Below are 25399 nucleotides of genomic sequence, written 5' to 3'. Positions count from 1 at the left end.
ATTCCAGTGCCCATTTAGGTGACACCCTGGCGCGTTGACATTAGTTACTTTCTGCTTCGGTCCAACAGCGTGGATCCAGAGAGCTACGTCGGTCAATTTATGGCCAACTTTTTTCGAATTTTTGTCGACAATTTTTAAGCTTTTGCTCCCAGTGTGTGAAGGACATGTTCTCTGTGAAGCCTTCAGGGTTTAAGCTTTGCGGGGATTGTCAAAGGTAGATGTCTGTGCCCAATCATCACTTGGTCTGCCTCTGGTGCCTTAGTGCGGGACACAAGCGGAAGGCCTGCTCCAACTGTAAGTCGATGAACCTGAAGGCAATTCACAAGTGGCAATGAAGCTCCTGGTGGTGTGGTAAAAGAAGGCTCTGTGCAGTTTTCATTCCCATGGAAGAGCTCCCCAGGTCGTCTGTTTTTTTTTTTAAGGGTGATGGGGGCCTTGTTATACCCCTCCCTAATTCTATTTTGACCCCGGGGACATCCATTATTTATACGTGGAGCACTCACCAAGTCCCAGGCCCCCATCTACCCCAGCCAGCTCTCCGCATGGTGTGGAAGCCGGCATTGTTCCACACACTGAGAGCAGCTAAATGAAACCTAAGATCTGAGTCTCGATGCACATGTTGTGGAGATGAGGTTGCAGAGTTTATCTACTTAGTGTGGTCATGCTAGAAAACATATGAATACTGGCAGGAGGTAATGGGCACATTGCAGGAAATAATAAACTTCCCCGTAAAGTTGATTACTGAGCTTCATACAGTTTTACATACTCCACAGAGCTTACCTCACCCCACTTAGACTACGAGATCACTTTGGAATAAGGGAAGTGAAATGCCCCGGTTGTAATATGGGGGCGGCGGATTTCCTCCACATGCTTTGGTCCTGTCCCCGACTAGAGTCTTATTGGGACACAGTGATTGCAGAGGTGGCTATCATCACAGAGACTGAAATTATGCGCACACCTGCTAGATGCATACTTCACTGGTAACCACACACACACCCAAGAATAAGGTCACTGGTAGATTTCAAGACCTTGCGTACGTATTAGCCAAAAGGGAACTGACGAGGAATTGGAAGTCCCTGGGGTGCCCGCGGCTCTGGGACTGGTGAAGGGAGCTTAAGAAACGGGCCGAAAGTGAGGGGACGGTGATACACATGGAATTAAAAAGGGGTCAGGGGTCCCCAGAGATGAAGGAGGCTTGGAATCAGATTGTCATAGCATTACAAAGGGAGCACTTGGACTGGGGCAGGGACGCCCCCACGCAGGCTGACACACTGGTGGACTGATGCCCTCGCAGGGGTCAAACCACGCAATACTTAAGAGGAATAGAACGAGTCACCTACGGCTAGCACGACCGGGGAGGATCTAGCATGACCAGACGGGATATACCTTCAACACAGGTCATAAGCAGAGGGGGGGAGGGAGTGGATTAGTTACATGTTGTTTGAACATTTTACACTCTCCATAAATATACATAGTTCCAGTTATCAGGCGCGTTTAAATATTACAGTATCCTGCACATCACTTTGTCGATCAGACGCCCTAAGTCGTCAGGGCCCCCGCACTGGCGGAGGGGATACGATCTCTAATAAGAACCTACTGAAGAAGATGGAAAACGCTGTGTTTAAACAAAGACACTAACACCAATTATTATAACTAATGTTCTGTAATGAGGTGAATAACTGCTAATATTACTACTAAGCAAGTTGAGAATTTATGATCTATTCCACTCACTGATGTCAATGTGTATCATTATTGCCTATCACGAATAATAAAATATGTTTGCAAAAAAAGGTGATTACAGAGCTTCTTGGCTACGTCAAAAAAGTGCCTTACTCCAAATGTAAGCTCGACCTGAAATTCCTGCTGGCAAAACAGTAAGCTGCAAAACAATGGGGCCGTAGATGATGTCTCACTACAAAGATGTGCTTATCTGAGCTAACATACTGCACTGAACAACTTGAATTTTATGATGAATCCATACCCTTGCCCCAAAGACATTAGGACCTGGTTCAGGTATTAAATACTTTTAACTTCCGAAGCAATGGAAGCAAAAGCCGAAGCGCCATTGGACATTCAGCAGGTGGGAGTGGAGGGGATTGGTTCAATCAACTATCTGTGAAGAGCACAAATTGAACTGTTGACATGATTACTGACATGATTTTATGGCATGAAGGTACAAGTTGTAAATTCCTTTTGAATCTGTTGTAAGCAGTTAAGAAAATATAGAAAAACATTTATAAGTAGATATAGCACCAAAAAGCATCAACTGTTAATGATAGTCAATAGTCGCAGTAGACCAGGATCTAGGTGCAATTTGAGGCCAATCGCAATGGTCGGAAACACCATGTGTGTCCAAGTCAAAGATTTTATCTTTTTTATTTTTTTTAAATGTTTTATTGTAGTTTTAAACACAGTATCAACATTTGTTTGACGTAGTTCTCTGTTGGCGGGTCTCAATGGGGTCAGCTGCTAAGTTCTTCTTTCGCAAAGCATTATTGTTCGGGTGCAGCATTTGAGTGTGTCAGATTCCGAGGTAGTTACGCTTGCTTCTATGGTAGGCGCTACAGGTGATTTCAGTTTTTCCAGAATTGAGTCCCATTGAGAGGCATCTTCTCTGGGTCTTTGCTCTCGAAGTGCTTCGCGTAGTAGTACTGATCCCTCTGTATCTGCCCATTTCACTAATGTGTTTTGCCATCTGGTTATTTGTGGGCCTGTTGAGGACTTCCAATTTATGGTGATTTCTCTTCTAGCCAAGATTAGGGCTAGATCTATAAATTTGTTGGATATTTTAAGAGCTGACGGCCTTGGAAAGTCCCGTAGTAAAGCTACTGTTGGAGATGTATTCAGTACTCTATCAGTACAAGCTGAGATTTTTGTAAAAGTCTCTTCCCAGAATGCATTGAGTTGGGGGCAGTGCCAGAGCATATGTAAGAAGCCTGTTGCGGGTTCCGCGGGTTCCGCGCATCTAGGGCAATTTGCATTAGTTGTACCATAGATTTTGGAGATCATTTGTGGGGTTAGATAGGCCCTGTGGAAGATGTATAGATTTATTAGTTTGAACCTGCCATTTCCAGATGCTGGGTAGACATATGATGTGATTCGGTCCCATTGCGCCCCTTCCCATGTGGTGCCTAGTTCCGATTGCCATTTGGATTTAAGTTTTGCTAAAGGTAAGCGTGTGCTAGTTTGTAGTGCTTTGTATATTCCTGTTACCACTCCTTTTTGGTCTCCTATTGAGCAAATAACATTGCAGATGTTATGGGTGGGGGGATCATTAATCCCTGTTCTCCATGCTTTGTGGGCGATTTTAATGATGGCATTGTGGGAAATAAATAAGCCGGGGGGGGGGTGGGTCATATTGGGTTTGTAGTTCAGCATAGGTAAACAATTTCCCTCGGTTGTACAGGTCCCCCAATTTAGTAATATTGTGTGATATCAGTTTATTGAGACCTGGGATAGTTTGCTTCCCTGAAATATTATTCAGGCCGGACAGCGGGATTTCCGGTGCATATGGAGTTTTAGTGTGGGAGTGTTTTAGGTATTGGGACCAACAGTGCCTGATCGACTCCCATTCTATCGGAAGCATTTGTTTGGGTTTCCAGGGGTTCAGCAGTATGCCCATTACTCTGTCTAAGGAGCAAATTAAGAGGAGGCGTAGTTCAGTGGTGATTGGAGGGTTGCATAGTAGTTTTGGGATCCATTCTAGTTGGCTTGCCCAGTAATACATTTCCATATCCGGGGCAGCTAGGCCTCCTTCAGCTGTGGGTCTTTGGAGGGATTGTATTGCTATTCTGTGTCTACTCTGACCCCAGATGAAATTTGTTGACATAGTCTCTATTTCTTTGAATGTTGCTTTTGGGATTACGAGTGGGATAGTTGAAAAATAGTATAGTAATCTGGGAAGCACTATCATTTTAAGGAGAGCAATTCTACCCGCGACTGTTAGAGGCAGTGTCTCCCAAAAGCGCATGCTAGTTCTAATCCCTCTGAGTGCTCCTTGAATATTTCCGTCTAGAAGGTCATTTACCGAGTGGTAGATCTTTACTCCTAAATATTTAAATGTTTTAGGGGACCATGGGAGACCTCTGATGTCGTTGGGTTCTGCGGTGTCGGTGTGCAATGGGAAAATGGATTACTTTCTCCAGTTGATCCGGAATCCGGAGGCAGCCCCATAGTTTGCTAGCATATTCATGGCCCCTGGTTGATCTGTTTCTAAGTTTTGTAGGAAGAGTAGCATGTCATCTGCGTACAGAGCAACATGATGAGTCCAGTTATTGATTGGGATGCCTTTGTAGTAGAGGCCGGATCTTGCCATTCGGGCTAAGGGTTCTATTGTTATTGCAAAAAGAAGGGGGGACAATGGACACCCTTGTCTGGTACCCCTTCCGACTTGGAATGGGGGGGATATATAACTGCCTGTTTTTACTCTTGCGGTGGGGTTAGCGTATAATAGTTTAGATCATCTTACAAATCCTTCGCCCAGTCCCAGTTTTACCATAGCTTGCTCTAGGTAGTCCCATCTTAAACTATCGAATGCTTCCTCTATGTCGACTGAAATAATCGCCGCGTGTGGTGGATCTGGGGGCAATGAGTGAAGTTTTGATATTAAGCGTCTGATATTTTGGGATGTGCTGCGGTTGGGTATAAAACCTGATTGGTCTTGATGTATCAAAGAGGGCATATGGGGAAGTAGTCTATCGGCTAGGATCCGGCTGAGTATTTTGTAGTCTTTATTGAGCATGGATAGGGGGCGATAGGAGCGGACGTTGGTGGCGGGCCTATCACGTTTCAGCAATGGGATCATGATGGCTTTGTTGGTCGATTGGGGTAGGGTATTACTATTCCATGCTTCTGCGTATAATGTGCAGAGGTGGGGGGCTAGTAGGTCTTGGTATTGAAGGTAAAATTCTAATGGGAGCCTGTCCGCTACTGGGACTTTACCCCTTGCCATATTTTGGACTGCTGATTTTATTTCAGCGATCATTATAGGCTGTGCTAGGGATGAATTTATTTCTATTGTTAGGCTGGGGGTAGGGAGGGCTTAAAATTCCTGTAACTGGGTAGTGGTCAGTGTTATAGTAGGCGCTGCGTATAAATTTGCATAGTAATCATGGAAGACCGTATTTATCTCTTTTTGAGTATATACCTGCGCGCCCTGTGGGTTTTCGACTTCAACTATGACGGTTTGTGTTTTGGGGGGTTGTGCAAGCCAGGCTAGTAAAGCGCTAGCTTTGTCCCCTTCCGAGTGTTGTCTGACTAAGTGCTGTTTATAATTGAAGCGGGCAAGTTTATTGCTTGCCTCGTGAATTTTTGTCCTGGTTACTACCAGCGTGGGGTGTAAGTCAGGTTGTGTAGGGCGCTTTCTTTCTAGGTCCCTAAGAGAGTTCTTCAATTGTAAAAGTTCTGCTTCTATTGATTTTCAGACACCGATATTTTCGGCGACGCACTTGCCCCGGATCACTATTTTAAAAGTCTCCCATTCGATGGATCTGGCAGACGCAGTTTCTCTATTGTGTTTAAAGAATTCTCCTATGGCTGTATGTAGTGTCTTCGAGCATTTCTGCTCTAAGGCGCCAGGTAGGTATTGTCGGTTTTTCTCTGCCCCATGTTAGAGAAGATATCAGAGGGTTGTGATCAGATATCGTTCGGCTAAGATATTCAGCTGCTGTCATGTCGCTTTGTATTTCGGGAGACACCAAAATGGTGTCGAGCCTAACGTGTAGATCGTGTACTGGTAAGTAATAGGAATAGACCCTTGAGTGTGGGTTAATTGTTCTCCAACTGTCTATTAATTGCCAGTGTTGTTGCCATTCTATGAACAGTTTCGCGGTTTTCAGTGATTGTGATATTGGAGGGTGCGATCTGTCTAGGGTATTATTAGCTATGCACTTAAAGTCCCCACCGATTATATTTGTGCCTGGCAGATGAGGGCCTATTTCCAGAGACAGTCTGTCTAGGAATTTGCTTCGATTGTGGTTTGGTGCGTACACACCTCCTATGGTTATTTCTCTTCCTCCTAGTCTTCCATTTATCACTACATATCTTCCCTCTCTGTCAATGATCTTATGGAGTATTTGGAGAGGGACCCCGGGGCGGATCCACATTAGTACCCCTCTAGCATATACTGAGTAGTTGGTGGCAATTATTTGGCCCCTCCATCTTTTGCTAAGAGCTTTAACTTCCTGTTCTGTTAAGTGGGTTTCTTGAAGTAGGGCTATGTGAATTCCCCTGCGTTTGAGGTAGTTGTGGGCTTTATATCGTTTGGACATATTATTTAAGCCTCTTACGTTCCTTGTTATTATTTTATACTGCATAGTCATTATCCTGATTGATCTGGACTGTGTTGTTAGGACTAAGCGTGAGCTTTGCGATGTATGAGAACAGGTTTAGTGACCTAGTTTTGGTTTGTGCACCGCGCACTAATGTGGTTTTGTGTGCATGAATTATTCCCTTCCCAACTCTAACTAAAACTTTCCCCAACTCCCTCTCCCCAGGACCGGATAATAAAACTTTCCCCGTCCAAACCATTGAACTTATCCTATGTCCTATTGGTGGTGGGTGGTGTGCCAGGGCCGAGGGCTTACACTCCAGGCCATTCCGGGGACCCGGCTGAGGTATATCTGCTGCCCTTGACAGGATATTCAAAGATTACTATTTCCTTTTGGTTACCTGTCGGGTTCTCCTCAGTGAAAGTCGTATGTGAGTGCTGGACACAGAGTGATTTGAGAGTTCATTTTTCAGCTTGTGGGAGGCTAGATGATTTCTTCTGCTGTTCTGGGGGTCACTTTTGGGAAGTTAGTGCAGGTGTCTTGTGATGAGATGGACGACCCACAGCTCAAGTCGCGGTCTGAGGTGTTTCCTGATGATTGCGGGTGGGGCAGGGTTCTCCTACAGGGCCGCTGCTGTGTCTATTGCCTCGCGCATTTCCGGTAGAGATTGGTGTCTCAGAGGTGCTATTTTCAGTACCCTTTTGGTGGATCTACCACGTTTCCTGCCCGGTGTGCGGGGGGATCTGCTCTGCGTGTTTGTAGGTGTAAAGTTGAGTTTCCAGCCAGTCTCCTACCAACTGTGGGGTTGAGAAAAAGTGTGTCTTGCCTTCATGTTCGACTCTTAGTTTGGCTGGGAAGAGCATTGCATGTTTGATGCCTTTTTCTCGTAGGGTACGTTTATAGTCATTGTAAGAGGCTCTCTGGTTTTGGGTTTCTTTGGTGAAGTCAGGGAATATCATAATACGCTGGTTATTTAGTATGATTTCACCTTTAATGCGCATTTGTGAAAGGATATAATCCCTGTCCTTGAAGTGCAATAGTTTAGCCACTGTCGGGCCTGGTCTGGATCCTGGGGGGGGGAGTGGGGGGTCTGCCGGGGACTCAGTGGGCCCTGTCAATCGCAAAAAACGCCGAGAGGCCCTCAAGTGGGACTGTGCTTTTGAGCCAGTTTTCTAAAAATGACTCCAAATTTGCCGCAATGGTTTCTGTCCCCTCTGGTACTCCTACTAGTCTCAAGTTGCTCCAGCGGGAGCGGTTTTCCGCATCATCCGCTCTGGCTACCAGAGTTTTGATTCGCGATGCGAATTCGGCCGCCTCTGTGGTCGTTATCTTTTGTGTGGACGTTACCAGGTTTAATGTTTTTTCTGTGGACCCCACTCTTTCTGTTAGTTTGCGGTGGTCGTCTCGCAATAGTGATAAGTCCACGGTTAGATTGTCTATTTTCTGTTCAAGTGCTTTGCGAGATTCTCTTATGGCTTGCAGGACAGTGTCCAGAGTTGTTTCTTGTTGAGTTGATGTGTTCTGGGAGGCCGGGCAAGGAGGTTGGCCGGGCCTCTTGTTGGTTGTAGTTTCATCTTGGTCTTGTCCCTCTCGTTTTTTGGGTTTGCCCATTTTGTTGTTTTTATCGTAGGGAGGCGTGGGTTGGGGATTCAGGTTGTGGCAGCCCTGGGCCTGGGCGATTGGGTATTGAACCAAGTGGTTCACTTCAGGTTTGTTGCAGTTTTATAGGACCATCAGGTGGGGTTGTAATGAGTGGGGGGGTGATCTCTCCTTGTCCTGCTCTACACAGTTGGGTCCCCTGCCGGGGCGCGAGCGCCACCCGGGCGCTCTAATATGGAGTAGGTCTCTGTTTGTGTGTGATTCTCCGGCGGCCCGGGGGGCAGTGATCGCCTCGCTGTCCCTGTCCCTGGTCTGGCAAATGTGAGCTGGACAGAGGTCACTCCTGGATGAAACTTGGAGTTTAAACGCTTCTAAGGGGTGTCCGTGTCAATTACTGTTCGCAGCATTGGGGTTGGATTAATGTTGTTCCCCACTCTTTTGTATGCATGTTATTTTCACTGTTTCTTTTTTTCCCCCTTTTCCTTCATTCTCCTCTTTTTAGCCCCCGCTCTCAGTGCTAGTGTTCTGAACTCAAGGAGGTCGGTCACCAGGGTGTTTCCTACCTTCTCGGCATTGCAGGGACTCTGTTCCCGTTTCCTAGAGGCCCCTGTCCGACTCAGTCAGGTCACATCGCGTCCCCAGCTGAGGGCCCCCCCCGCCGCGGCAGCAAGCTCTTAGTTGTATCGGGCATAGGGAGTCAATGGGAAGCAGGTATTCTGGGGCTGGCTATGTTCCCTGGCTAGCGGTTCGCAGTGCTTCCCGCTGCCTCAGCGTTTTCCTTCTCTATTTCTTATTCCCCTTGCTTCCGCTTTTCAGACTGCAAGGTTCCGTGCCCTCACCTGACTTTTACTTTTGTTCCATCGTTCCTCCCCTCCCGTTCTGCTTTTCCATTGGGACCCTCTTCCTTCACTTCCTCGGTACAGCGCGGAGGGTTGAGTGATTGGTGGTTCCTACTCAGAATGCTCCGCTGTTTCACCGAGGTGGAGCTGGTTTCCTGGTGCGGCCGCCATCTTGGGATTTGCGAGTAGCGGAGTTCAACCGCATTTCCCTTCTTCGCCTCCGTTTGTGGGCGATGTTGTCGCTCTGGTTACCGCTCAAGGGGGTCCCCCAGTGCTCGTACCGTTTTTTGGGCTTATTTGAAGCGAGGTTCCGTCCAGGTCCCGTTCTCGGCCACGGAGCGCCGCTCTCACACGTGCAGCTTCATCGGCTGCTGGCCACCTCCCCCCTCAAAGATTTTATCTTCTGCCTTGGACTCTTAAGTCGCTATCAAACACAGGAGTAAACTACTTCTAAGGACCCAAGAACCTCAGGGGAGACACTTATAGACTTACAGGATGTCAGGCAGAGGCGAACAGCAGGGTCCAATGATCAGCTAGGTGTTTCCAGGAGAAGGCCTCTTGCAGCGCACTGTCTCCCTGTAGACACACAGGAGGTCTGCTAACTCACCCCTGGAGACCCCCTTGAGTATTGGCAGTGAGCAGGTCCAGAGCTCCTTTGAGAACAACAACAGCAGGTCAAGTCCTCTTCTGACCTTCTGCATCCACTTCAGAAAGCCTTCTGAAGTGGATCCCTGGAGAAGCCATATTTTGCCAGGCACTACTAGCTAGGGGGTAGTGGTGACTCCTGGACCCCACCTAACCAATGGGTTAAAGTTCCCCGGTCTTGGCCTACCTACTTTTTTAATAGTTCCTGTTTCCCTTGCTCCAAATAGGCCTCAAAACCATATGCTGAGGCATTTTCAAAGTCTACAGCCACACTAAATGTGGGCTCTGAGGCTGGAGGCAAGAGTGAGAAATGTACTGTGGTAATCCTAGCATCCTCCCACATCTAACACTACAATCCAGTTTGAAGGAGGCAGTGAACCCACAGCAAACGCAGAGTCAGAAGTCTGGCCGAACAAAAGCAGGGTCCTTCAGACAGGTAATACACAGGAATTGCCTTGGCATCTTATTCTCTCCCCTTCAAGTGTGTCCCAACTGACACATGTGGCTCAACAGGCCTGTCAAGCAAAATATGCCAATGTGCTGTCAAAAGGAAGCTTACAGCCCCCACCCTGCATATTTTACCTGTTCAGATCAGCCTACAGTTTGCTTCTGGAAGGCATTTCACACCTATTCAAGGCTAATCAGTGACATGGAGTTGGATGAGACTTATGCTAATTAGCCTTCTGACAGTGCAGAGAGGTCAAGAGCAACTTTCTAAAAGTTACTTTTCCTTAACATTTATTAAAAACCCAACTTCAATTATTAATAACTATTAAAATAGCTCTTTAATTATTTTTCTAGTTGCCCACTTTCCTAAGTTAGCAGTATAACTATTTTAAGCTCCACTCTGGATTTCTACACACAACATCTAAACCTGCCACAATGAAAACTGCTGTTTGGGCCTAGTCAGCCTAGGGACAAGGTAATATTAGTTTCTACATGTCCCACTTTTAAAAACCATGCGCCATATTTTGTAGACTACAAGATGAACACTGGGGTCTTACTAATATTTAAAAGAGAGGTTTTTACCTGTAAAAGAGGGATATTTTAACAAGCTGTATTGCGGGTTACACTGCAGTAGTCAGGCAACACAGATTAGACCTGAAGCTATGTTTGCACTGCCACTATAGTGGATGACAAAACAGCTGCTGCAGGCCACAAGAGGCATTTTAACTTTCAGGCCTTAGGTCCACGATCTACAGCTATACTAGGGACTTATGGACAAGTTTAGGGTTGCCATTAGGGATAAGTTAATTTAAACATATTTCAAGGGGGAGCACAGACACTTCACTACTGGTTAGCAGGGGTAAAGATCAGAGTTCTAAAGCCAGCAAAAATATAGGGTCCAGCAAAAAGTGAAAAATCCCTGTTGACCACACAAAAAGGTATATTTCCAACAAATACCAATTAAGAAAGGACTGTAACTATGAGACGGATGAGCTGGAGACATTTGACACTGTAGAAAGTCTATTTAGGGGGGAATATGTGGTTTAAGGCGATTGTGTCTGAAGACGAAACAATGGTGTAAAATGTGGTGAATCAAATTTAAAAAGGAAAGGTACATATCTGTAATTTTAGTTCTCATAATTGTTTTCTTTGAGTCATAAACACAATATATCCACACATGTAGAGCACCAGAACATATTTTCAAATATGATACATTGCCACTAATAAAAACTATTTAATTAGGAAATATGCCAATATGTTGAATCATTTTCTTTATTTCAAAAACTTAAACCCCCATATAAAGTATATTCGACTGAACACTCTAAAACCTTCCTGAGAAAAATAGTGCCTTGTTCTTTGAGGAATACGTTTTCACATGGGTGATTTTAAACTCTGCCACTTGATTCCAGTAGGTGCTCTGACCCAAAATGCACAGCAAGGCTAGATAATTTTTGATGGCCTTCACCGAGTAAGTATTACTCACCAATGAGAACGACGCTTCTTATGAATTCAAGGACAAAGCCATGAAGGAAAAATAGCATTAGAGAGAAGTATCTTTTACTGTCATATTCAAACAGTACAATAGACCTGGGGCCAGATGTAGGAAACAGTTTGCGACTCGCAAATGGCAAAAATTGCCGTTTGCGAGTCGCAAACCGGAGTTTCCTATGCAGAAATGCATTTTGCGAGTCGGAACCGACTCGCAAAATGCATTTCCGACTCGCAAATAGGAAGGGGTGTTCCCTTCCTATTTGCGAGTCTGAGTGGTATGCAATACCATTTGCGACCGTGTACGCGGTCGCAAATCGTATCGCAGTTACCATCCACTTCAAGTGGATGGTAACCCACTCGCAAATTGGAAGGGGTCCCCATGGGACCCCTTCCACTTTGTGAATGGACCCCAAAATATTTTTTCAGGGCAGGGAGTGGTCCCAGGGACCACTCCCTGCCCTGAAAAAATACCGAAACTAAAGGTTTCGTTTTTTTTTTTTAAGTGCAGCTCGTTTTCCTTTAAGGAAAACGGGCTACACTTAAAAAAAAAAAAAACTGCTTTATTGAAAGCAGTCACGAACATGGAGGTCTGCTGACTACAGCAGGCCTCCATGTTTGCGAGTGCCTATACTCGCTATGGGGCCGCAATTTGCAACCTACCTCATGAATATTCATGAGGTGGGTCATTGCGACCCCATAGTGAGTTGCAGTCGGTGTCTGAGACACTGTACTGCATACCAATTTGCGAGGTGCAAATTGCGAGTCGCATGGACTCGCACTTTGCACCTCGCAAATTTTTACGTTGCTACATCTGGCCCCCGGTCTCCAACCAGTCGATCGTGAGCTACCAGTAGCTAGCCAACTCCCTTTAAGTAGTTCACAGACTTACTTCTCTTTTTAAGTCTGTCTTCTTTTGGCTTTTACTATTTTTTCCAGTGCTTGCCGCCCTCACCAAAAGCAGCTGCTCAGATTGGCTGGACTGAGCTTAGCTGGAGGAGGTGGTAATGTCGTTCATAGAGCAGTAAGCCCCTCGGGACAGTGCTGCTTGCCTTCTGCAGCCCAGCACCTCACTTCCACCCTCATGACCTGTGAGGCAGACCAGCAGCCTTGAAACCGGAGCTCGGGACTCTGGCATGGTTTTCTAATTTAACTGCATACTGCAGAGCAGGTACTGTAGTGCTATTCCAATCGAGGTAAGGGTCGAGTATTGCATATTGATAAGAAAGAAAAAAAAAGATCCCTGTGTCACAAGAGGTACTTATATTAAAACAAATCCCTGTGAAATGCTGCTTTAATGTAATAATTACATTTGCTCATTGAAATAAAGCCAAAAAGAGATGATGGATGGAATGCTGAACAATGCAAACACTCACCCCCAGTCACAAAGATCTGGGTTTAATCCATTGATTTCTTGACCACAACGCCACCCCAGTTTGGACCCAGCCATATGCGAACCAGTCTTGACTCTGCTCCCCTTGGAACAGTTCAGCCAGAACTGCAAGGCCAGGTCTTCACTGGACCAGAAACAAGCATCCTGGGACCGGTTTCGGGGCATCACCTCTCATTAGCCAGGCTAGCTTGAATCCAGTGGCACAGTGAGCATGGGACCCACGCCTGGACATACTTTTCCCACTTAGGGCAACAAAGGCAAGAAGAACAGATGATGGACGGAATGATGAACAATATAAACGATCACCCACAGTCCCAAAGATCTGGGTTTAATCCATCATTTCTTTGCCCACCACGCCAGTTTGGGCCTAGCAATATGAAATATGTCTTGACCCTGCTCCCCATGCATTCTGTTGTAAATGTGACTAGGATATGAAATTAACAAGGAGAGATGAACTAAGGACAGACTTAGCCCTATGACCCCTTGCACAAACAGTCATGAAAATGCTCTGCGTTTAAAATAATGCAAAAAGTGAAACCAATGCCTTGCATACAAAATATGATCTTTTCAATTCAGAAAGTGTATTTCTCTAACACTCAGAACACCATATTATATCACTGCTCTGAGAGGCAATTTTAGAAGTGGTAGTTTTTAAACGTCATGGACTCCCTCCATGCCTGATGACAATGCTACATTAAACAAAAGGCAAGTTGTTTGTCATGCATACTATATAAGTGGCCTAGGTTGTTGGTAGCATGTTGAGTTGTTCCTTTCATTGTTTTGATGTTCTCATTAACCCTGGTGGTGTTCTTTTTGTGGCCAAGACTGGATGTGGGTTTTGTTGGTATCTTTTTAGCCAGTGCTGTGGAAAGCCAGTTGTATGTCTTTCGACAGCATATTTATTGGGATTCTTTAAAGATGGGTTTTGAGTTAGTATATGTCTATTTTCTATCATTGCCTGTACATGCATTTGTTTTTGTTGGTTTTTGATGCCTCTGAAGTATTGTTGTTCATTGGGGTGTTGATCTTGTGGTCGTTCCTGCCTAAAGGGGGTTATCTATAACTATAGCTTGTCTTAAGGTTGAGAATACAAATATGACATATAGAGTTAGTTGAATGCTTCAAGATTTCTTGTGTTATCTGAGGTTGTGGCTGGATTTGCCTTATCAAACTATATGTTGCGGTGTCTTAGAATTTAATAGTTGGGTCGTCCAGATGGGCGTGGGTCACTGTATCCAGTAAGACATCTTTTAAGTTGGCATTGGTGGTTGGTGGTCTATATATGAAGAGGGAGGAATAAGTTATAGTTGGAGATGGGTGACATCCTATCAGCAAGGATTCACAGCCACCAATGGTGAGATTTTCATTAAGTGGTTATTTGTAGTGATTTTTCATGGCTGATAACAGTCATCCACCTATACTGCCATTGCGATTTTATGTTTAAAATGAGTAATCAGGTGGGATGGCTTTATGGCATTTGGGTGTAAAATGTTGCTGAGCCATGTTTCTGTAATGAAGGTGAGATCTGGTGTTGTTTTTGACAGTAGGTCGAAAATGTTAAAGCGATTATTGTTCATAGATCTTAAACTAACAATTAGGCATTTAAGTTGTTGTGTTTCTTTCTTCAAGTCACAGTGCTGAGGGGGATGTGTGGTGTAGCATGGGTGGAGGTGCAAGGGAATAGGGCATTTTGGTGTGGCTGGTTCAAGGTAGAGGGTTTGTGCTTGCGGCTTTTGATGGCGGTGGAAGGGAGGTTGCTTGGTCATAATAATGACAAGCTTGAGTGTGTGTGTGCGTTGAAGGGTAGTGGTGCTACAACTGTTGTGGAGTCTGGTGATTTCAGGAGAATTTGGGGAACTGCAGTGGGAAGGTATGATTTGGGAACCTTAGGATCATAACTTTGCACCTTCCCTTGATCTTTAGTTTCTTCTGGCAAGTGACATTGTGTTTGTAAGTTCTTTGGCTGGTGGGGTTTTGAATTGTTGAACTGTTTCTGACAGACAGTGTGGTGGTGGTGTTGTGGTTGTATTTTTTGTTGAAAAGAATAGATGGCTAAGGGTGATTTATTAGTAGTTAAAATCAACTAATGAATGTACATGAGGAGCGTGCATTTATTGTAGACAATCATGCACCCACTCACAGACTTATTCAGACACTATCGCACCCATTCACAAACCCACTCAGACACTCGTGCACCCACTCACAAACCCACTCAGACACCCATGCACCCACTCACAGACCCACTTAGACACTCACGCAACTGACTTACAGACCCACTCAGAGAGTCACACAGCCACTCACTCACCCACTCCTTCACGCACCCAGTCACAGACCCGCTCAAATACTCATGCACCCACTCACTCACCCACCGAACACTCATGCCCCACTCAACACTCATGCACCCACTGACAGACCCACTCAGACACCCAATCACCCACTCACAGACCCCCTCAGACAGTAACGCATCCATTCACAGACCCATTTAGAGAGTCATGCACACACTCACAGACCCACTCAGACACTCATGCACCCACTCAAAGACCACTCAGACTCTCACACACCCACTTACAGACCCACTCAAACACTCATGAACCCAATCACAGACCCACTCAGAGACTCATGCACCCACTCACAGACCTGGGGAGTACTAACAAACCTGTTACTTACCTTTGGTAACGCCTTATCTGGCAGAGACTATATCTAGCTGCAGATTCTTTACCTTTGAATTTTCCCCAGGCGACAGAATGGATCCACAAGATTTGTTTCGTAAGCAGTACCCCTGTGTGCCAGTAGGTGGCATTGACGGGCTCCGCGTCGGTCATACTCTGCCCCAGAAGTGACGTTGCGGTACCTATAAAGGCACAACCCAGACAAATTGGCATCAGTTTCTTTCACGAATTTCCACACCAGAAGCGCAGAGCCATGAAGAGTACTAACCACTAGTGTGTGAAAACTAGGGTCCTGAAAGGGTGATCGCTGTCCCCAGAAATATGTTCGCAGAGCGGGAAAGATGGGTGGGTCGGTAAGGAATCTGCAGGCTGCTGGGACTCATGGCCTCCTCCTGGTGGCACATGCCAGATGGCAAACGCGGTCCAGATGGCAAATGCGGGCCCTGTAGTGGGACTTGAAATTTCAGTAGGCACAGCATCAGGGGAATGTCTTAGACATGGTCCAGATCTCGGAGGGAACTGTAAACTATCTGCAACGGTGGTTATGAAACAGCGATTGTGTCAGAGGCAGATCAGTTTCCCTTCCCCAACCAGATGTGATTGTAGTGACAAATTTGTCACTCCTGGGATGGGTATGCCATCTAGGAGAGGTGGAGGGCAGAAGACTCTGGTCTCCAGCTGAATCTGGACTTCACATAAACCTGCTGGAGCTCCGAGTGATCCACTGGCATTGAAAGCCTTTCTACCCTCCATTGAGGGAAGGCTAGTGGAGGTGTTCCCGGACAACACCACTGCCATGTGGCATTGCAACAAACAGGGCAGGATGGGGTTGGGGACCCTTTGTCAAGAGGCCCTGCGCCACTGGACATGGCTGGAACAGCAGGGCATATCCCTGGCGATTCCACCACTGGCGGGCTCTCTGAACGCCAGAGCAGAAATACTCAGCTCAAGATGCCTAGCGGATCGGGAATGGCATCTCCACGCAGAGGTGCAAGGTCTCTTTTAGCTGTCGGGAAAGCCTTGGTTAGATTTTTTCACCTCTGCAGAGAACACACAATGTCAGCAGTTTTGCACGCTGGAGTTTCGAGGCAGCTCTCAGTTGGAGACACTTTTCGTCTTCAGTGGATTCCTGTACGCCTTTCCACCCACACCACTCCTGCCCAGAGTTCTCAATAAGACCCGGAACGACTGGGCACAAGTCATCCTTTTGGCTTTGGTATGGGCACTGGGAGTCTGGTATCCCGAGCTATTGAGCATGGTCATGGATCCTCGGGTCAAACTGCTCTTTCGGGAGGATCTTCGGTCACAGAAACAGGGGCGGGATCTTCACACAAACCTGTCCACTATCCGAACTCTTGTGGGGAGATTGAGCGGTGGCAGGTGACTGCTTTTGACTTTCATCTTGAAGTCTGTAACGTCATCTTGACAGCAAGGCATCCCTCAATCAAAATGGTATACGTCTGCCATTGAGAGAAATTTGTGGCATGGTGTACAGAAAAGTCTCCATATCCCTCTTCTGCTAGTTTTTCTCAGGTTTTACTTTTCATTTTTTCCCTTGCCCAGAAGGGCTCTGTTTTGGGCACTCTTAAGGGCTATTTGTCTTCCATTTCTACCTTCTTGTGGTTGCCTGAACAACCATCTTTGTTTAATTCCACTATTGTGAATAGGTTCCTCTAAGATCTTACTCATATCTTCCCTCATTCCCCAATCACTATGCCTCAGTGGGACCTTAATTTGGTTCTACATTTTTTAATTGTCTCTCCTTTCGAGTCTCTCCACAATTGTTCCTGCAGGCCTTGCGCAATTACATCTGCCCGTCGAGTGAGTGAGCTGCAGGCCTTGTCATCCAAGCCAACTTACCTCTCTATACATCCTGATAAATTGGTGCTTCGCACAAGGACCTCTTTTCTGCCAAAAGTGGTCAAACCCCTTTCATGTAGGCCAATCAATCACCCTTCCTACTTTTTACGTGTCACCTCATTCTTCTAAGGTAGAAGAGAGACTCCACCACCTGGACCCAAATTAGAACATTGGCATTCTATTGTGATCGTACCTGGTGGACGACCTCCTCTTTGTGGGGTAAAGTGGTGCGAAGAATGGTTTGGTGAGGCAGAAGCAAACCATCTCTTGTTGGGTCTTACTCTGCATCAAGATCTGCTACGCACAGGTGACCTCCTGTAACCTTCCGAGTTCATTCCACTGGAGCTAAAGCTGCGACCGCTGCGTTAGCACGTGGAGTTCCAGCCCTGGACATCTGCAGGCAGCAACATGGGCCTCTCTGCATATGTTTACTAAACATTATTGCCTGGACAGTTAGGTCCGTTGGGATGGGTACTTTACCCGTTCAGCCCTGCAGGACCTTCTCATTTGAAATTGGTTCACAGACTCACCTCCGGGATGGTATTACTTGGGTATCTATTCAAATGTAAGGAATGTGTAGCTACAAGTGTCTATCAAGTGAATAAGTTACTTACCTTTGGTAATGCCTTTTCTGGTAGGGACTGTCAGTGCGGCAGGTTATGGTGAATTCTGCTGCCAATCGGGTGTCTGTGGTGGTAAAGGAGGAGACTAGGAGGGTTTGGAGGCTCCTGCAGTTGGTGGGGTGACTGACCAGACCACTGGCTACCTGACCCACAAGGTCAGTGGGTACCACGCCCTGGTCCACCCAGAGGCTGAGAAGCATGCGCTGCATGGTAGCTTAGCAGGAATTGGCACAGCTGCAAGCCACTTCTGTAGCCACTAAAGGCAGATTTGGGGATGGAAGGCTACTGCCAGGCCCAAGGGCCTGGCTGTAGCCTAAGAATCCTTAAAGCGCTTGAGCACTGAATCTGCCTTGCCTCCAAAGAGATGGGTGCCATAGAAGGGCTTGTCCATAAGGGAAGCTGGGACATCACCCAAAAAGCCAGACGTTCTCAGCAAGGCATGTCGCATTACTCCCACTGTTGTGGAGACCGCATTACCTAGTGAGTCAGTCATGTCAAGTCTGAAACGAATTGTGAACTTTTCTGCACCTCTCCCATCAGCAACAGCCTGAGAGAGTACAGCCTGAGCCTCCTCTGTGTCAGCACTTGTGCAACCGTGTCCCAGAGTATGTGGGAATAGCAGCGCAAAAGGCCTGCGGTGCTCAAGGACCACAATGCCAGGCTGCCATTAGAAAAAGTCTTCTTCCCATATGAGTCTAGCCTCTTGGATTCCCTATCCCGGGGCACAGCAGGAAAAGCGCCTTGTGGAACTTGAGGCTTGGACCACCACGCTCTCATGGGTAGGGTGTTGCATGAGGAAGGTTGGATCCCAGTTGTGGGGAGAAGGCGGTGTGCGTCTTATTCACAGGAACCCCTGTGCTGGGTTTGAACCAGGTACCCAGAGGCCGTCCGTCAATGCATCATTGAAAGGGAGCAGGGGTTCGAATGTGGAAGCTCCTGGTTGCAGCACTTCTTTAAAAAGATTAGTCTTGACAGCCACAGAGGGCACTTGAAGGTCTAGGCTGCCCTCCTCACCAGCATTGTGTAGGAACCGCGCTCCTCCATAGCCATGATAGAGGGAAAAAGCATACCAGTATCTGGAGAGGTGGCCAGTCCACTGACTTGACCCTTATCCTCACGCCATTCCAGGTCTTCCTCATAAGGCTAGTATTCTAAAAGATTCATTCTTTCCGAGGCCTAGCCCAAATGAATAGAGCTCGGGCCCCGATCTAGAAGGCAAGGTTCATGCCGGCGTCAGAGTTGGCTTTGAGGAACACCCACCCGGCTCTATATTGGAGTTGGGAATGACGATGGAGATGGCACTGCCGGGGGCGTCGGGGAAGGTCGAGATGGTATGACCGGGGTTGGTCTGGATCCATGATTGGATATTTGAGGGTCCATGGGAGCCTAGGCTGAAGCTGCTGGTGCGGAACCAAATGGGTCCCCCTCTGACTCTGTGGGGCCCGCAGGCGCACTGACTGGGTCGGACTGCCCAAAAGTAAGGCACATGGCCTCATAAAACTTATTACGTTTGCAGGGGTCGCCCTGGCTCCCGTAAAGTCAGGAAGGCACAGAGCCAGCCTAAGGGCAAGTTCCGAAGAACAAGACTTAGAATGCAGATGCTTCCTCGTCCAGTCAGCCGACAGACAAGGAGAAGTAGAAGACTGCTTTGGGCGATGGTCATTCTCCAAACAACAAAGAGAGGTGAGATGCTGATTTGTCACCGACATTACCTGGTGACATGATCCGCAGGGCTTAAAACCAGTCTTGCATGACGTCAACCACAACACACCAAGAGGAAAAATCTCCAAAACTTTTTTTTTAAAGTCGGAAAAGTCCAGTCAAAAACGTACTGAGGGGTAGCTCTTCTCTTGGATTGGGTCGGACCGGAACAAAATAGAAGAACTGACCCCAGCGTACCTGGGTGGTGCCTATGTAGGTACTGCAACGTCACTTCCACCACAGACGACACTGTAGACGGACGCAGAGCCGATCGATGCCACCTACCGGCACGCAGGGGTACTGTCCAAGAAAAATCTTCTGGATCCAGTCTGACACCTGGGGAGAATACAAAGGACAGGAATATGCAGCTAGAAGTCGCTATCAGAAAGATTTTGTAAGTGAATCGGTTGTTTCCTGAAATCTTTATGGTGGCGATGCAGAGTTTCTGGCCTTTAATGATCCCTAACATGCAACACCTTTAACCTACTGCCATTTTCCTGGACGCCTTAGGTTTCAATAGCTCTATTGATCAGGTAACCTTCGGCCAATAGCAGCCCTAGAGCCAATGGGAGTTCCAGCTGCCAATCACAACCCTAGCCCTAACAACCAATCAGAACGCAAGCCCTAGGTCCAATAGTAACTGATGAATAGGCCTTTAAAAAGGCTGTTTCTTTGAACATCTTGGTGCTATGTTTTCAAAATCCTATTGCATAGAAAACCACTGAGGGCCATGAAGTACAGCCTTTATGTTCCTTCAGATCTACTCTTAAAACCTATAGATATGTGGGCAATTCTTTTATACAAAGTATGCTCTACTTACCTTCAGCAGCAATCTCCTTAACTTCAGTAGCTATCTTTCTGATGGACACTTTGTCTACCTGCATGACATGGAGAAAGAGGACAAACACGACGATTTGCACCATAAAAAGTTTGGCTTCCTGTTCCTTAAACACCTTGGTGTGCATAAGGCCATGGTTATCACAGGATTTCAAGTCATGCTTCAGCCCCAAGCAAAGAAGACAGGCCCTTGTGGGGATCTGAAGTTAGTGTGAGGGATCCCTATATACTGAAAAAAGTAGAAATATGTTTGTGAAAATATTCACTTAGTAACTCTGGATCTGAGTTGAAGGGTTAAAAAAAAAGCGAACAGACGTCAGGGCATCAAGAAATGTGCACTTGGAATGATAGCTACACCCTTTTCAAGGTACTTTCCAAATTGAAAACGACATTCCAGCCAGGAACATGGAAACTACTCTGGAGACAATGGATCACAAGAAATCCCAAGATGACTGCAGAAGAGACTGAAGCAGTTGTGTCTCAGAGGTGAGAGTTTGAGTATATCTGCTGTTGAAATCAAAGATTTAAACACTTTTAATTATCATTAAAACTTTTATCTTCAAACACAATATCTAAACTATTGTTGATAATGTTCAATAATCCACATACATACTGAAGAGAACATAATTACCATCTAGAACCAAAAGCGAATGTGGGATTGATGCATACTATTATAGCACATCAGTTAAAGAAATTATGGAGATTGGTACAAGAAAGTGTCAGTAGAAGAGGGGCTGTCAAATGGGAAAGCATAGGTAGTAACAGAAAAAAAAACTGTGGAAGGGAGTTATTGTGTTAGATTTAAATAATGTTAGAGTACCAATACTAATAAAATTGTCGCAAATTATCATTGCAAACTCAGCATAGTGACCACAACAAGATGACCAACAAGAGTAGAAGACCTCCAACTTGAATATTACTAGGCAGGTCTTTAGAACAGCTTTGCACACCCAGAGGTAGTCTCTTACAATCCCATTCCTCTTTCCCATGGCTTGTATTGTACTCTCTCCTGCAAGGAAGAGGTACGGTTGAAAAGTGCTGGAAACAAGGTATTTGCACTTATGGAGAGTTCTAGGTGAAAGTAAGGCAAATATTTATTAAGACTTTCGTTGATTTATTTATTGGTAACAAAGTACAACTGATACTAGCCATGACACCGGCATGGCACTATGATGGCGAGATGGATTCAGCATCACCTAACAGCAAAGGAGAGCTAGTGCAAAGTTTCTGGATACAATATGGCACCTGGGGATAGTAAAGAGGTGAGAAATCTTCAGGCAGAAGTTGCCATTAGAACACACCATTTTCATTAGCTCACGTGGGAGAACTACTACCCTCCATCGATTCCTTTTGAAGGGACAGATTTGCTAACTTGTTTTGTCTGATGTGTGCAATGTGGCTAGGGAATTATTGTAGAGGTATGAAGCGGTTTGCTACTATCATGTGTGAGAAGGCTGTTGCTATCCATGTTTTATTTGCTCTGTTTGAGGGATGCGCTCCTGCAGTCTGTACATACGTCTGTGTTTGCAGAATACATTCAGTGTGGATGCCCATGCCACACCTCTTCTATGTGGATGGAAAGCCTGAATTTCAGCTGTCTGTGATACATCTATTCTATATTTACATTAGGATTATATATTTATTATGATATTATTATTTATTGATATTTAAAAATACATGAGTCTTTGAGAATCATGACTGGAAGACTTATTGAAAATGGGAAGGCATGGTGGACAAAAGGTATGACATGCTAACATAGTTTAGGGTGCCATTGCAGATGCTTGACCTGCTTAGCTGCAGAAACATTTTGCTCCTTAACTATAAACCATCAGCTGTGACGTACTTACATTGCAGACAGAGTCCTACCTTGATAAATGCGCGTTTCATAGCATACAGCCTCTCATCGTACAGGAAACTGATTAGAAGATTAATTGAGGGTCGATTTGCTGACGTGTTCTGAATGTGAAGGGTTAGCTTGAAGGTCGGACCAATTCCTTGTACCTATGAATGAGAGAAATAGTGACTTTGGCTTTAGTGTTGTTGGTCAGTTTCAAACAAATCTCTGGCAAATGGCCTACAAATCTCTACTCTTCTCTTTTGATTAATTGAGTTTTTTCAAAGGACTGACACAAATAATATTAAAAAACATTATTGGTTCAGGACAAACAAGCACCTTCACACACCTTACAATTAACTTACGCTGAAATTCCAACATTAGGTTTTAGGTTAAATCCTGACAAGTTTTTTAGCGATTTTTATTGCTATCAGAAAAACACCGACAGACCCTGAACAGAAACTTTAGTATTGTACAACAAAGCAAACCACTTTTCAGGCTTGTTGATGGTACACGACTGAGCAATGTGGCTTAAGACATGTTCAGATTTGTCTATATAACACAGTGGCAGTTGCAACTATTTAACTGTGGGCCAGCCCCAATTTTAATTGAAAAGGCATGTTTGGTTTGCATACAACTTTGCCCCCATCAGTGGATCTGTGTAGCAAAGTACCCTCTTTTTGGCATGGTTACCCCCACTTTTTCCTGCTCTCAGTGTGTTTTGACTGTGTTCACTGGGATCCTGCTAACCAGGACCCCAGTGACTGTGCTCTTTCCCTCTAAATTTGGTTATGCCTGACTTAGTCCACCCTATAATTGGTACACTGGTGCCCCCATGTAAGACCCTAGTATATGGTACCTAGATACCCAGGGCATTGGGCCACCAGGGGTTCCCCATGGGCTGCAGCATGTATTGAGCCACCCATGGGAGCCCAAGCAAAATGTGTCTGCAGGCCTTGCAGCCTGTGTGAAAAGGTGCATGCACCCTTTCACTTCAGGTCACTGCACCATGTCACTGTAAGTCACCCCTATGGCAGGCCCCTCTGCCCAGAGGGCAGGGTGCAAGTACCTGGTGTGAGAGCACCCCTGCATGAGCAGAGATGCCCCTACGAACTCCAGCTCAATTCTCCTGGACTTCAAAATTGCAAGGAAGCCATTTTACCCGTGTACTGGACATAGATCACTACCTATGTCCAGCTACATAATGGTAACTCCGAACCTGGGCATGTGTGGTATCTAACATGTCAAAATCATACCCCAACACTGTTTCCAGTATTGGTTGTAAGACTCCATGCACTCTGGGGGGCTCTTTAGAGGACCCCCAGCTTTGCTCCTACCAGTTAGCAGGGTTTTACCGGGCAGCCCTCATTGTCGCCATCCTACAGACAGGTTTCTGACCTCCTGCTGCTTGACCAGCTCAAGACCAGGAAGGCAGAACAAAGGATTCCTCTGGGAGTAGGAGGCAACCTTCCTGTGCTGCACAGCCAACTTCTAGTCTTCACCGTCAACCTGGTCCTCCATCTCCAGAAGGGTGGGTAGTGGCTCCTGCCCCAACCGGACCTTCCAACTCAACTTGGACCCCTTCATTTGCAGGTCCTATTCTGTCAGCATCCACCTTTTGTACCTTCCAGTCCTGCTTGGGCCTTGCACAGTCCTTTTCCAAAGGTTATCTGTGGGTTTGGGAAAAACCAGGTACTTACCTCTTCGCTCCTGGTCGCTGGGGGGGCACCCTGGTACTTACCTTTTGGGCTTTCTAGTTACTCCAGCTTCCCTCTACAGATTCCACTTCCTTGGGTGGGGAACTGACTTTCGCATTCCACTTGCTAAGTACATGGTTTGGTATCCCCCTAGGTTCTCCATTACATTCTGCTATTTCACTGTTTTCTATTGCTTTCTATGCCGATTCCTGAATGCTAATGTGTATATAATAGTGTGTTTACTCACCTGTTAGTAGAGTATTGCCTAAACATTATTTTAGCATTTGTGTTACCATAATAAAGTACCTTTGTTTTTGTAACACTGTGTGGTTCTTTCATGTGTGTCAGTGCTGTGTAACTACAGTGGTATTGCAGAAGCTTATTATGTCTCCTAGATAAGTCTTGGCAGCTCATCCACAGCTACCTCTAGAGAGCACTGACTTTCTAGACGCTGCCTACTCTTCACTAATAGGGGATACCTGGACCTGGTATAAGGTGATAACCCCATAGGTGTTCACCACACACCAAGCAGGCTTCCCACAATCTGCACCCAATTTGGCATCCAATTAGCGTAGTTAACTAAGGTGCAGTATGCCAAATTTCATGCAACTCCATACAGTGCAGAAAAAATAAGCAAAGGTTCAAAGGGATGTTTTTTTCCATTTTAGCTCCCAAAGGAAATTTTGGTCATTCTAACAATCCAAACCCCCGGGCCGGCTTCTGCTATGTCCTAGGGTGCCCAACCCGGGACATAGATGTTTGTTTTTGCTTGGTGGGAGCTGACAGTTCCCATCAAGCAAAAGTAAACAAAGTCTGGTTTCCTGTCAAACAGCTCTCCCTTGCAGAAAGCAGAATTTTCATCTGTCTTCCCTGGACACAAATATGTGTGCAGGGAAGATAGATGAAAACATTGCTCCCACAACCAGTGAGCTGCTATTAAAAGAAGCTCCATGCTTGTGGGAGCAATGCCTTGGGGCCTTGAGTTTCTCCCAGGGGTCCTGTCTCTCTCTCTCTCTTCTATACCATAATGGGATGGGAGAGAGTGAGAGAGATAGTCATTGTAATGGTCTTTCCATGCAATAACTATAACAAAAGTTACCCATGTCATAATAGTTAAGGTCACAGGCCCTCACACTGAAAGTTGAGAGTTCCAGTCCAGGTGTGTCTGTGGTCATTTTTATTTGTTTCCTAAGGCAGACTAGCAGCAGTTCCTAGTGGAGTCTTCCTCGACAAATCTAGGGTCCCACCCTGAGAGAAGCCCTTAAGTAACCCTGAAAGGGTGGTTGGACACTATCTGCGGTGACCCACTATCAGAGGAGGTCAGGGACATCACCTAACTGGCTTAACCAGTCAGATGCTCACAGGGCCCTTTGCCACCTTGTTTCCAAGACGGTAGAATCAAGTTGCCACCTGGCAGAGCTCTGTGCACCTCCCTAGGGGAGGAGCTGGTTAGGGAGGTGGTCAAACCCCTGTCCTTTGTGTAGTTTCACACCAGAGC

The 25399-nt window shown here is 46.0% G+C and overlaps 1 protein-coding gene across 2 annotated transcripts in view; it reads right to left on the bottom strand.

Annotated features, from left to right (window-relative positions):
* The window catches only part of BBS1 (Bardet-Biedl syndrome 1), a 373242-nt gene that overhangs the window by 77653 nt on the left and 270190 nt on the right, over positions 1-25399 (bottom strand). For both annotated transcript variants that reach the window (XM_069207969.1, XM_069207970.1), the window contains one exon: positions 22237-22371. In XM_069207969.1, coding sequence (XP_069064070.1) covers positions 22237-22371 — 135 coding nt within the window. The remainder of the gene's footprint in view (positions 1-22236; positions 22372-25399) is intronic.

The sequence above is a fragment of the Pleurodeles waltl genome, chromosome 9 (assembly GCF_031143425.1).
Source record: "Pleurodeles waltl isolate 20211129_DDA chromosome 9, aPleWal1.hap1.20221129, whole genome shotgun sequence".
In the NCBI taxonomy this organism is placed as follows: domain Eukaryota; kingdom Metazoa; phylum Chordata; class Amphibia; order Caudata; family Salamandridae; genus Pleurodeles; species Pleurodeles waltl.
Note: the sequence above shows the minus strand (reverse complement) of the source record. Positions and strands in the feature narration are given on the sequence as shown.